Source organism: Notolepis coatsorum, assembly GCF_963971535.1.
Source record: "Notolepis coatsorum genome assembly, chromosome: 16".
Classification (NCBI taxonomy): Eukaryota; Metazoa; Chordata; class Actinopteri; order Aulopiformes; family Paralepididae; genus Notolepis; species Notolepis coatsorum.
Genome location: NC_140180.1, coordinates 17,024,651 through 17,038,021, shown reverse-complemented (window position 1 = coordinate 17,038,021; position 13,371 = coordinate 17,024,651). Strand labels below are relative to the sequence as shown.

At 43.6% G+C, this 13,371-nt stretch overlaps 2 protein-coding genes across 3 annotated transcripts in view; both read left to right on the top strand.

The window, feature by feature from the left end:
• Positions 1-911: 911 nt before the first annotated feature.
• c1qtnf2 (C1q and TNF related 2) lies at positions 912-4,942 on the top strand. Its single transcript, XM_084331885.1, has 3 exons — positions 912-1,082; positions 1,735-1,998; positions 3,062-4,942. Exons 1-3 carry the CDS (start codon positions 1,055-1,057, stop codon positions 3,703-3,705), a joined length of 936 nt encoding a protein of 311 aa, XP_084188011.1. The 5' UTR covers positions 912-1,054; the 3' UTR covers positions 3,706-4,942.
• Positions 4,943-5,842: 900 nt separating this feature from the next.
• Positions 5,843-13,371, top strand: part of ccnjl (cyclin J-like) — a 36,586-nt gene continuing 29,057 nt past the window's right edge. The window contains exons 1-3 of one of the 2 annotated variants that reach the window (XM_084331828.1): positions 5,843-6,067; positions 7,002-7,110; positions 10,689-10,899. In XM_084331828.1, the coding sequence (XP_084187954.1) occupies positions 7,033-7,110; positions 10,689-10,899 (289 nt within the window). In that variant the 5' untranslated portion in view covers positions 5,843-6,067; positions 7,002-7,032. Of the gene's footprint in view, positions 6,068-6,998; positions 7,111-10,688; positions 10,900-13,371 lie in introns of both variants that reach the window. The other variant, XM_084331829.1, reaches the window with a different exon arrangement.

The following is a 13,371-nucleotide window of genomic DNA, read 5'->3' as shown; positions in this document are numbered from 1 at the left end:
TCATTCATAATGTCTTTTAACAAGACCCGGGACATTCAAAATAAGCTATTCAACCAAAACAACACTGGTGTTGGTCATGGAGTTTCCGCTGTGTGTAATGGTGTAGTCATGGAAAAGTTAATGAAGTTCCATCTGCAAAAAGAACGAATAGGATCCCTGAACATGTCATGTGTTTTTCTGCGTAGTGCACTTGATGGGATTTTCTCTTTTAATTCAGCTTTCAACAACAACAAAAACATAGCATATTCAGAGAGGGCAAAACTATTTGTACAGCAATGGTTTACTCTTACCTTTTTGTGACTATAGTTTCAAGAAGCTCTTTTCAAGTTCAAGTTCTGTTTTATTTGTCACACATAAAGTACATGTACATTTCAGTGAACTGCTTGGTTCTGTATGAGCCTCCTGAGATTGTGCTTCTCATACAGTAAAAATAATGAAGACCAAACACTATACAAAGTGCACAAATGCCCGTTTTCCTTTGACCGTCTTGGGTACAGCACCCACCCCCCACCAAATAAAGACAACCTTTCAGACTGGGCGTTCGGTGAATATCAGGTTGAATGCTTTGGCTACGTTGCCGCTGCCCCGACCCCCGACAGCTGAGGTGTTTTATTAGTTTCTCACATCTTGGCACAGTCTCCGTTTCGAGCAGAAGCACATCTGGTAACCCTCAACTCGGTATCTGTGGAACATTCTGTTGTGATGCTCATTTTCCAATATGCATATCCTATGTCATAATTAGACCATAATTTTACATGATAGCCCGTTAAACGGGGCCCCCCGTTTCCTACGTTGAGTCGGGGGGAAATAATGATCAGTTGCACAACGCTGGTTTGAATTTAATTACATCATGGTGAAAATATGTGTTGGCTCTGGGTGCTCCTTGAACAGGGCGGATGTTATGATTCAGACTGCACCAGATTTCTTTGCATAACCGCTGCTTGTTGAAGAAGGCTATCTCGGTCTGCTGTTGGAAAACCATGTAGGCACGTTTTTTTTTTATCCTGTCAGCGTGGTAGAAAAAAATTGTTGGGTGGTACTACTGTACTGAAGAATGCCCACCGCACGCAACTTTTCTGGCGGTGAGTCCTGTGTCTTTGTGCTCTCTTGTCTCTCTCCTTCACACCCAGGATGTTCTCTGTGTGTAAGAGAACGTGTGGGCTTTTACTTATGTGCAGTACTATATACCTGTATGTCATGTATGTCCCTATGCCATAAATGTCATGATGTCATGTATGTTGTGTATGTCATAAATGTCACTGAATTGAAAATGGGGGACCCTGATGTAAACAAGACAAACGTCTTTCTCTGGTCTGCATCCCCTTAACAATTGTATGTATTGAGCTGTACTGTATTGTACCCATTCTGCAATCTGTTAAATAAAGTTTTCATTCATTCACCTAATCTAATGCATGCGTCATTTGAGGCAACCCATTTCCCATTATGCATGAATCTAATGTTTCAATTATGACTAATTTCTGGTATTTACAAACACACACGCATGTGATCCCAACTTCCGTGTGGGGTGAACAATATGTACAACATGCACTTTTATTTCCACACTCGATTTTTTTTCTTTTCTATTTACCCTTTATTTATTTTACATATTTTGTCATCAGATCTTTTGATTGACACATCATCATTATGTGAATAGCCTAATCTAAAACCATGTAAGACATGGGTGAGTCGTCATACTGATACTGAAGTTCGCCTTGTTTTGTCGTCTCTCCCCAGTAACCATAATGTCATGGATGTTATGGCTGGTGGCCTGTTTGTCAGTCACCTCCTCCCAGTCCCAGTTGGAGTATTCCACATTCAAGAGAGGCCACAACATCACCATCCACTCCTCCCAGCTCGTCTGCAGTCTGCCAGGTCCGAAGGGGCCCGCGGGAAGCCCTGGGGTCCCTGGGTCACCGGGCACCACGGGCAGCATGGGGGCCCCAGGAAAAGATGGCCTGGATGGGGGGGATGGAGAGATGGGGGAGAAGGGAGAGAGCGGTAGGTACCCGTCGTATCATTGTTACAGTAGAGAAGCTCATAGTATCCGGCATTACTTGTGTTGGTGGTGGTTTGTATGTCTGTTTCCTTGTTTACCTTATTCCACAGATCCTTTCCAAAGGCAACAGGGTCCTATGGGCAGGTTTTAGGCTGGCATTACACATGCGACTCTTCATGCAATTGTGTTGCAGTTGCGGGTTGCAAATGGCATCATTTTAGACTCTGAAAGCCAATTTACCTCCTTATGAATGATCTCATTAGACTTGAGTTAAATGTGACATATTGTTAAAGGGGCACTTCACCAAAAAAAAACTGCTGATTTATTTTGCAAAAATGAAACCATTTTGCACACATGCATTTACTTGGACAGTTATTGAGAGTTTGAATATGGCCACCAGTGAATCCTTGTGTTGTGTTTATTACAGCTCAATGAAATGATAAGGTAGTAGTCCCTATAAGACAAGGTGCAGCTATTTTTTTCATCTACATCATTTCATGGAGCTGTAATTAACACGACACAAGCATTCAATGACCCTGGTGACTGATCACTGGTGGCTATATTCAAACTCATTTACTCTTAACTCTCAAATTGTGGTATTACGGTGGCGTAGTGGTTAACACTGTCGCCTCACAGCTAGAAGGTCTTGTGTTCGATTCCCGCTTGGGGACCAGGTTGCCGCGTTGCCAGGTACCCAGGTGGGGTATCTCCCAGGCTTTTCTGTGTGGAGTTTGCATGTTCTCCCCGTGCTCGCAAGGGTTTCCCCTCCCGATAAGATGAACCCAATGGAAAAACATGCAGAACAGATCGCTAACGCTGTCGCGTCCCTGACGAAGACGGACAGGAGCACTTGGATTGGTCCCCAGGCGCGGCCCCACGCCGCAGCCCATGTCTGCTCCCGCCTCCCGGGGAGGAAGGATGACGGGATGGGGAAAGTGCAGAGAGACATTTCATTGGTGACTCAGTGCGTGTGTGTGTGTGTTCCTGTGGGTGGCCCATCTCGCATGTGTGTGTTAATCTGCATGACAATTCTTCTTCTTCTTGCCATTGTGTTGCTGTAATCAGGTGAGCCTGGAAGAACCGGGGACCCGGGGAAGCCGGGCGTAAGCGGCCGCGAAGGGGTGATCGGCAAGGCAGGACCCAGGGGACTGAAGGGCCCTCGCGGGGCCCCCGGCCTGGCCGGTCAGAGGGCAGTGAAGGGGGAGGCGGGCGACACGGGTGAGGGCGGGGCCCCCGGGGGCTGTAACTGTAACAGCAACGAAGCCCGCTCCGCCTTCTCCGTGGCGATGACCAAGAGCTACCCTAAAGAGCGCCTGCCCATCCGCTTCACCCGCATCCTGCTCAACGAGGGGAGCCACTACAACTCCAGCACCGGGAAGTTCGTCTGCGTCGTCCCGGGGGTCTACTACTTCACCTACGACATCACACTGGCCAACAAACACCTGGCCATAGGGCTGGTGCACAACGGGAAGTACAAGATCAAGACGTTCGACGCCAACACGGGGAACCACGACGTGGCGTCCGGCTCCACCATCCTCCGCCTGCAGCGGTCAGACCAGGTCTGGCTGCAGATCTTCTACTCGGGTCAGAACGGACTCTTCTTTGACCCCTTCTGGGCGGACAGCACGTTCACCGGCTTCCTTATTTACGCCGAGCGGGACTTCCTCAACGAAGCCGACAGGAAGGCTAACGCTGGAGCTGCCAGTTAATACATAATACAGATTTTTTATTTTTTTGTATTGATTGATTGATTGATTGATTGATTGATTGATTGATTGAAAAAAAACATATGCATCTCAGACGAACAACATCAAGGATAAAAACACAATAAAGTCCCAGGACTTGTTTACATTGTGGTCCTTGGTCTCAGACAGACAACTCAAGACAACAAACATTTATACAAGCAGTTTCATATTGATTTGTCACACGTAAATATACAGACAGGAACTCCATTTCAGTTATTGATACTATGAATGTGCCGATTAGTTATTTTGGCTGGATAGGAAAAATGTCTGTAGTTTCATAAAACATATAAAGAAATCATCAAAAGCAACTATACAGTAAGTATTACATTTGTGTAGGAGCTGCATCGTGTAGCATCACCAAGTTACTGAAAAGATTTTAACTGCCATTTTCTCAAAATGACATATTCCATTTTTGCAAAACACTTTTTTTTCACCTTAATTCATAGATACTGCCACCAAATCTGTCATGGTGCTTCTTAACAAACATAGCTGGTAATTTACAGAATTGTATATATATATATATACTTGTAAATATATTTTGTAATTTCCATTTTACAAGGTACTTTATAAAAAAAAATTATAATACACTTTATTTGTATAGCACATTTCATACAATAATTTCAGCTCAAAGTGCAGCTTATAAGAAAGAAATTGCTGAACAAATTCAATTTTTTTGCCATAGATACATGGTCTTTTATTTTATTTTTATAATTACCGATATAATATAAACACATTTTTGAAAGACCCCTCTTTATTTCGTAATTAATGACATTGAAACAGAAATATGAACTTGCAATTTAATCCACTGAGAAAAAAGTGTTCTCTAGCATGCAAATATTTTGTGAAATATTAGCTAATTTGGGTATGTTAATTACAAAATAACATCATAACACAAAAGATTGTAACCAAATTCAATGGGTAAGATTTCATTTAGATGGGATCAATGCAATGTATTCCCCTCTTGATAGGCCTCAACATCTCTAGCTTGACAACAACACAGCGTTCAAAGTTCTGACACTAGGTGGCACTCAGTCTTCTGCAACACGACTGGTGCTTTGATTTGAAGAAAGAAAGAAGAAAAAGAAAAGCACAGAATTTAACTGAAATTAAAATTATATTTTATTAATGACGTTGCGATTTGATGTATTCCTGTGTGTGAAAAAAGTTAAATTGGCATTTGAATAAAATCACGAATAAGGTCTATTGGTGGTCACAACAAATTAATTTGATATTCGCAACCTTTCTGTTTCTAAGTTTTGCTTGTAATGTGTCAACATGAAGTAACCATTTGTTATTAGGTTATATAATTCATTAATGTAAATACCAACCTTCTTACTGTCTTCTACTATCATGCACTCTTCCACTAATTAATCTTCCTTGTCTATATTACTACCTACTATTATGTCTATGCAGTCAACATTGCAGCACCCAAGTCTCAACACTGTTTGGTGAACATTGTTACTCAGTTGAAAGAGTTGTACCCTTCCTGCTGACTTGTCGTACAGAACTTGTAAATCGCTTTAGCAATATTATTATTATTATTATATATTCTATTATTATTATTAATGTTATTATTATTACTACCGTTATTATTGTTATTATTATTCATGGTCATATTATCATTATTATTATTATTATTGTTATCATAGTTATGGTAATGATTATTATTATATGGTATGAAGCTGTAAGGTGCACTTAAGCTGACTATTATTATGATGTTAAAATAAATATGAAGTTTGGAAGGGGGCAGGAAACATAAGTTTTCTTCATCCTGCTCCTTTTCGGCCATGGGTGTATCATGTTAAAAAAAATATGTTGGTGATATTGTGCAAAGATTAACTTTAACTCTGTACCCCCATGTTACGAAACAAAATAAAATGAATGAACGTATAGAGGGGTGTCTGTGTTGTAGGCTGCTGCCCCTGACCTCGTGTGGACTACAACTCCCATGCTCTCGCGAGGACTCTCGCGTCTGGCTGCGCGAGCCTCACTCGCACCGCAACAGCAGCAGCAGCAGCTGGTGCAGCCGACGAGGCTACTTTGTTAAAGCGGAGCTCACGGGGAAAAGGGCCGACGAGGAGGACTATCGTTGGGGGGAAAAGTGTAAACAGTTCGGGGGAAAACAGCGGAATAAAAAGCCCGTCAACAGTGTGAGCGGTAGCGACATTTTGTCATCTCGCCGCCAAGAGGATTAAATTAGCACTTTCCGCAGTAAAAAAATAAAAATAAATAACAGGACAATTTCAAACTTCACTCGAAGAGGAATCCTCAACATTCAGGATGTCGGACTGAAACAAAGGGGTCTGGGGGCATTCCCGTCGGAGTGGTGAGTGCGGCACACACACGCGATAGCCATTATTATTGCGATGAAAAGTTGTTTCCAATCTTAATTATTGTAACGTTATTCAAAATGAACAGCGTCCTTGTAAAGGAGTTAAGACTGTTATTTTTGCTTCTTCGTCGTACCCAAAAAATACTGAGTTGTGCAGCTCTCTCGGAGCGGTCAACTTGTGTTGTATCCTGTCTCGTGGTGTAGATATAGATACACACACACCGCGTTATGAATGAATAAAGAAAACAAACAATCTGTCCGTCGACTGCCTTCCCCCAATATAACGTTTAGTAATGATATTATTAACAAAGTGACCGTGCGATGTGTTGGTTCTTTGATTATTTAGTCGGCTAGCGTTAACTTTCCCATTCTTCCCGAGCGGCAGGAACGATGCCATTTAAATTCCTCGTGTGTGTAAAAACGTCCCACCAGAGGACTAGTAGACAGACAGACACAATGCAACAATTCTTGGAAACTTTTTTAGTGAAATATTCCTCTAACACGTGTAGACGACCTGCTTGTATTTTCATTATCTCATGTTATGTTTTTTTTAATGCACATTTTGAGAATGTTAGAGAATAGAATATTAAACATGAATTGGAAAATGGGGGACCCTGATGTAAACAAGACGAAAGTCTTTCTCTGGTCTGCATCCCCTTAACAATTGTATGTATTGAGCTGTACTGTACCCATTCTGCAATCTGTTAATAAAGTTTTCAATCAATCAACATATAAATAACTAGTATAATTTAGCATGGTGTGTTTCTGTAACAGACACCTGTGTAGATTTCTTTTTTTGGGCGTTTTGTTTATTACTTTTATGAGAAATATTTCACTATCGTCATCACCACCACAGTAAAAAAAAATACTTTCAAGAATTGCTTGAACTTTGCACGATTTTGCACAAACATCACTGTTTTATCAGCAGGGTTCAACTTGATCCTCGAGGCCTTCTCTGGATGGGAAAGATGGAAAGGGAGTTGCAATGGTGGAAGGGACAGCTAGCTGCAGATATCCATCAGTCCCTCCGCATCAAGGTGAGTCTATTTTCATCCTGTACACAAGTCTTGGTGGCCAACTATCCTACATCTCCCTGCTGTGACTCTAACTCTGGTTTCCCGTCTTGATGCTAAGATATATTTATATGTATGACAGGAAGCCGTTACTTTGTTCACATGCTTGAGTTCAGTGTTTCAGAGTCTTGTCATATAAGCTGAGATTCAGGTCACCATAAATCAAGAATCAATCTGGTTTATGTATCAAAACCTTATAGAATACTTCGATCTTATAGAACACTTATCTATTCACAAATTCCCCAAATATGTATATTTGCCTTTCTTCAGTTTTCAATATTGTATGTTTGCAAATTGCCCTTTGAAAAATCCTACAGATTGCCAGAATTAGCCAAGCAGGAAGGCAACGCTAATACAAACTTTGTCACGCAAGTTAATATATAGCAATCTACAATCTAATCTATTTTCCTTCATAATTGTGACAGATTTTCGAATAAATTTTTAATGGAATCGTGAGCCCAAGAATCTAAATGGAATCGTTAGACCCCCCCTTCCCAGTAGAACCACAACAGCAGACTGATCTTATAAGGAATCTGTTCAAGAAGGTACACCGAGATAGCAGCTCTCCAGCAATATGAGCAACCTGCTGTAGAACACACGTTCATAGTAGGAAAGAAAATATGATTAGAATATCGCGTCATCTCTTCAAACATGATCTAATTTAGATTACACGGACGGGTTAGGGCTCATTAATTGGCAAATATCTTAATTAACCTCCCAGGCTTGATCATATTTCTTCCCCATGTGTCACTTTAATGGAGACATCTGTCACTTGACTGGCGTTTTCATATCAGAAGCCAAGATTCTCGAGCTAATTTGATTCTATGGGAGAGAGAGAGAGAGAGAGAGGGGTGGGGGCTGAGGGTTTCAGGGGGGTTTGTATAGGAGAAGTGACAGAGCAGCTGCCTATATGTCAGAATAACGCAGGCCTATTATGAGTCATTTATTTATACACGCATTATTTTAATTCGGTTGACTCAAGTCATGTCTTTTTATGTGAATCAGAATGATTCATGCGTTAGTCAGCCGGGAAGTCTGTTTCCAGGTATTAGTCCATCTAGAGCTGGATGTGTTTTTTTAGTTTCTAAGAAAAGCTCTTGAGAAGTGATGGCTACTGCAGATACACACAACTGCGTGGAGAGAGAACTATTCCCCCCCCCTCAAACCTGAGAGACCTGTTCAGACGAGGGCTGGTGCTGCTCAGATAAGGACCATGTATGTCATCGAAAAGGAAGGTACTGGAGGCTCTGGAGCACAAGGATCGTCTTTGGAAAAATGTTTAATAGGGTGCAAAAAAACGCTCCCCGCACTCTGAAGAGACACGTTTGTGTCGAAACGTTAGAGAATTCTTTTGCACCCTATTAAATATTTTTCCAAAGACGATCCTTGTGCTCCTGTGCCCACTCTCTCTCCTCACTCGAAGTTTGTAACACAGACCCACGCAAAGCCTTCAACGTATACGTAACATGTGTCGCTTTGGATAAAAGCTTTCACAAATCCTTCACGCCATATGCATGTACTGTACATATATGCATGCATGTTTGTTTGTATATTGTGTGTGTTTGTTTGTATGCATATGTCTATGTAAATTTGTTTGTATGTATATATATATATATAAGCGTGTTTTTTGTATGTATGCATCTATGTTTGTACAAAATCTTTCCACCTTGGCAGTCCCTCCGTGCTTCCGTCTCCCCCACGGCCCCTTGCAGCCTTAATGATGTTTGCCGTGGTGGTAATGCCCTGATGTGGGAGACATAACGGCGGTTGTGTGTGTGTAGCATGTGGCAAATTATCAGACATGCAAATCAGGAGGAGGCAGCTGTGTGGAATCCTTAATTACGCTATGGTTTCCCCCCACAAAGGCACCTCTCCACACCAAGCCCTCACCCCCCCCCCCAAACCCCTCAGACTCCAGCAGCAGCCCCCTCCCCTTCCAGACTCCCCAGCACCCCCAGACAGACAGATGGACCAGAGGCAGAGGCTCATATGCAGGGGGTGGAGAGAGAGAGAGAGGAGTTTGGGGGGGGGGGGGGGGGGGGGGGTTGGATGTTGGGTTGCGTCACGGGGGTGTGATTGGGGGGGGGGGGGGGGGGGGGTTCTGTTACTGTTTATATTTGGGGTCCATTGAAGTGTCATTCTGGCGGTCGCTATTGTTCCAGTTTTGCTCACAACAAACACAGAAGCGTTTGTGCAAAACTGAACTATACCCCCCCCCCTCCTCTTCTCATACGAGTAGGTTTTTGAGTCATGCAAACTAGTCGTACTATATAGCATGTATGTGGCATTCTGGCTGCCTTTGATGTGACTGGCTTTTCTAAACATGGGGCTTTAAAGCCAGAGGAACGGGCCTGTTTGAAGCAGCCTAAGGGCAGAAAACTTGAGCGAAGTAAAAAAGAAAAAGAAAAATGTTTTGGGTTTATCTGCTGTGGATGTTTTTGGTCCTTAATATAAGGAGCCCTTAACTGGTTGTACTTAAGGGGATTAATCCAACCCACCTCAATCTGCTATTAAATCCAAACCGAAAGCCCTTGTTTCCCCCCCCCCCCCCACCCCCCAATTCATGCAGAAATAAGGCGGGGGTAAACTAAAACTTTTAAAAACATGTTTTCCCCAACATAAACAGCTTAATGCTACAATGGCTGTTTTTGGATCTGTGTGGGAAAAACATAGACGTTTTGTTTCCCTCCTGCGAGGTGGATGTTTAAGCTGGGGTCGGGTTGCTCTAGGAAGAGACGGGGCTGTCAATGCTAATGCCCTCAAGTGTCTTCCTCTCCCCTTTGAAACACTGGCAGCTAATTGAACGTGAATGGGATGTGTGCTGCTCGGGGTGAAACCTAATCCTATCTGCCCCTCTGCATCCATGGGGGCGACCGTGCCCCCTAGCCCCCTGCCCCGAGCACGGGGGCCACCGTAGCCCCCTGCCCCCGAGACCCCATGCAATGACCTAAATTAGTTTGGTGGTCTTCTCTACAACCATGTGGAAAATTTGATTAGATTCAAATGTATTGTCACTATACTGCACAAGTACATAGTAATATACAATGTACAGGTGATTTAATCTGGGTATATAAAATATATAAATTGTATCAGATGTATGTACATAGTTCTGTAGTATTAATATGTACAGTGATACAGGTATAAAGATTGCGTGGTCATGGTCATACTGGCCAGCAGCGTTAAGAGTAGGTAAGGGATATGTACAGATATTGTATCTACAGATATGTAAAATAATTATGTGCAGGTATGTACAGACATCTATGTACAGGTTGATATAAATATCCAGTAAGAATAAATATATATTTGAAATGGGATGGAATTGAATCAAGGCTCATGATTAATCAAGAATCTCCATTGGAAGTTTTGTGTTTAATTCACGATGAATACCTTATTTTTTTCGTGCACCCACAGCATCTCCCTCGATGTTGGCCAGGTCCAGTCAGCAGGAGACATGGCCGACTATCATTACACCGTCTTTACAACCCCCCCCCCCCCCCCCCCCCCCCCTGTGTTTCTGTCTCCCTCCTCCTCCTCTCCTGCAGGAGCTGAAGTTGCCGGTATACCGGGCTCACTCGCCCCAGATCGGCATGCGGAGGTACTTTGCGGACCTGCTGGCCATCCTGAGCAGCCGCTACCAGCTGTGCCCCGCAGCGCGTCACCTGGCCGTGTACCTGCTGGACCTGTTCATGGACCACTACGACGTGGCCGTCAAGCAGCTCTACGTCATCGCCCTGTCCTGCTTGCTCCTAGCCAGTGAGTTATAACAACCCCTCCCCCGTCCTCTCTCTCTGACACTTGACTCAAAGTACACCATTATAATGGGTTATTATAATATGTTGTAGTAGTGTATATGGCATTAGAAGCTCTCGTAAGAGGTGTATGACATGTTGTCATATCAGTGGTGTAGGTAACGTGTAAGTGCTGCTGCTCTACGATGTCATCGCCCTGTCCTGTTTGCTTCTGGCCAGTGAGTCACAACCCCCCCCCCCCCTCCTCTGTCTGGTAAAAAGTTTGGTAATGACACTTGACTAAAAATTCACCACCCTGCTGGGTTATAATGGTGCATTTACGTATATAGTGCTTTTATTCAAAGCGTGTTAAAAATGTTTGTTCCTCCCATTCACTCGCACACCGACGGCAGAGGCAACCGTGCAAGGGGTGGGGTGGGGGGGCAATTATGGGTTAAGTGTCTTGCTCAAGAACACTTCGACACGCTACCTGGAGGAGCGGGAATCGAACCTGGAACCTTCCAATCACCAGATGACTGCTCTACCTCCTGAGCCACTGTCGCCCCTACATAATGTGTGATAGTAGTGTAGTGTATATGCCATTAGAAGCTCTCGTAAGAGGTGTATAACATGTGATATCAGTGGTGTAGGTAACGTGTTGATGCAAGTAAAGGGTTGCTGTTGTAATCTCAGTAATCGGTAATTAGTTACTGATCCAACTGATAGTTTCTGTTGCCCAGGCAACGTAATGGATTATATTGAGATCATTCCTTCTTGACGTGTGCAGGGTTCACACAAGGTCCTTGAAAAAAGTCAAGGCCTGGAATTCCTTAAAAGTCCTTGCAATTCAAATCAACCATTCGCATTGAATGTTTTGTTCATCCATGATCAAATTGTTCTGAATCAAGAAATCGTTTTTTTTTCTTTTCCGTTTTAATCAAATCTGACGAGTCGCTGTATCGTGCGCTCCAACTGCTTTTCCTCATTTCTTCGCATGTGACGCTCTAGCTAGCAAGCAGGCCAAGAAGATGCTTAAAAAAAACTGCATTTAAAAGTGAATTGTATCCTTCGAGTGACATCCTTGATGATAGTGCTTGGAAAAGTACTTAAAAGGCCTTGAATTTCATTTTGGAATGTCTGTGGGAACCCTGCGTGTGTTTTCTCTGAAAAGTGACGGACCTCCCCCTCCCGGTCTACCGAGCGTTTTTAAGATAATAACGTATAGTCAAGTAAAGAGGAGAGAGAGTGACTAATTACTTTTCCAAATAGTATTAAAGGTAGACCCTGTAATGTCGTCAAATGGCGACCTCAAAAGGGAGACCTGTTTGGGATTGCTCTTTATTTGCCTCTTTTGCCTGGAGGTCGCTGTTTGACGGCACTACAGAGTCTACCTTTAAATAAAGTAATTTGTAACTGTTAAATTCCTTTCCTTTTTTGAGTAACAACCCGACTCTTGATGAAACTAGGTGAAATAGAACTAACAACGGCTGAAATGTAATCCGATTATTGATTGGCGTTTGTGTAATGAGTGTATGTGACTGGCCGCAGCTACATTACATTACGGCTAGTTAACGGTATCTTTATGGACGTAGCTTATGTCTTAAGTAAAGTGTGCTACCAGTTCTGTTTTGATTGGCTTGTTTACTTGTTTGGTTGCTGAGGAGCATCTGTAACCACTGGGTTGTAAACTGGGGCATCTGGATCCTTCTGCAGAGCTGGAAAACCTGGATTAGGGGCCCCAGCCGTGCCTTTTGAGTTGATGCATTGACCCTTCTACTGTTTACTGTAAGTAATGGTGACGTTTTGGGGGCGTGCATGCAGTTTGGTTTCACAGAAGTCTCTCGAGGGAGAGGGATGATGAACCCGCGCGGGTGCACCCGTTGGCCCGTCCGCGCAGGCGGCGTCATCCTGAACGCCCCCCCCCCCCCCCCCCCCCCGGGCATCTCTCCCCAAAAGAAACGAGATGAGACTGTGACCCAAATAAAAAAAGGGTCTTTTTAGAAACCGTGTTTGTACTGGGTCTTCATTGAGAGCTCCAAAACACTTGAGATAGTTGCTGGAAGACTTACTAAGATTAGCGTTTTGTTTCTGCAGCGTGGAACAGCGGGTTTATTGTCGTAGCTATGCGGGGGGTAAGTTTGTGCTTAGCCTCTCCCTCTGCACAGAAGAGCTACTGCCGCATTAGTCTACTAAGCTACTAGTCACACGCCCTGACTGTGTGGTGTTTTGTTAAGTCGGAGCAAGGAGAAACACTCTTAGCAGTGAGGCTTCAGTAGGAAGCCGGTCGCTAATGCCCCTCGTGAAGCACGACTGCTCGCCAAACCCCAGTGTTTTGGTCCAGTCTCCTGTTATAGTCCGTAATGACAGTTTACTGTCAACAGGAGACAGTGGGGGGGGGGGAAACAAGAATCCCCGTTGTGGTGCAGTGACTGTGCCATTGTGTGGGGGGAGAAACCGGGCTTGTCTGTAGGGATTATGCCCGTGTCTGCAGAACTTC

What these genes read in the sequence shown, in the direction of transcription:
- c1qtnf2 (XM_084331885.1), top strand. Translation starts at nt 1,055, where the DNA reads ATGCCCACCGCACGCAACTTTTCTGGCG. An exon ending in CGCACGCAACTTTTCTGGCG is followed by an intron (nt 1,083 to 1,734) that starts GTGAGTCCTGTG and finishes GTCTCTCCCCAG; the next exon opens with TAACCATAATGTCATGGATG. An exon ending in GGGGGAGAAGGGAGAGAGCG is followed by an intron (nt 1,999 to 3,061) that starts GTAGGTACCCGT and finishes TGCTGTAATCAG; the next exon opens with GTGAGCCTGGAAGAACCGGG.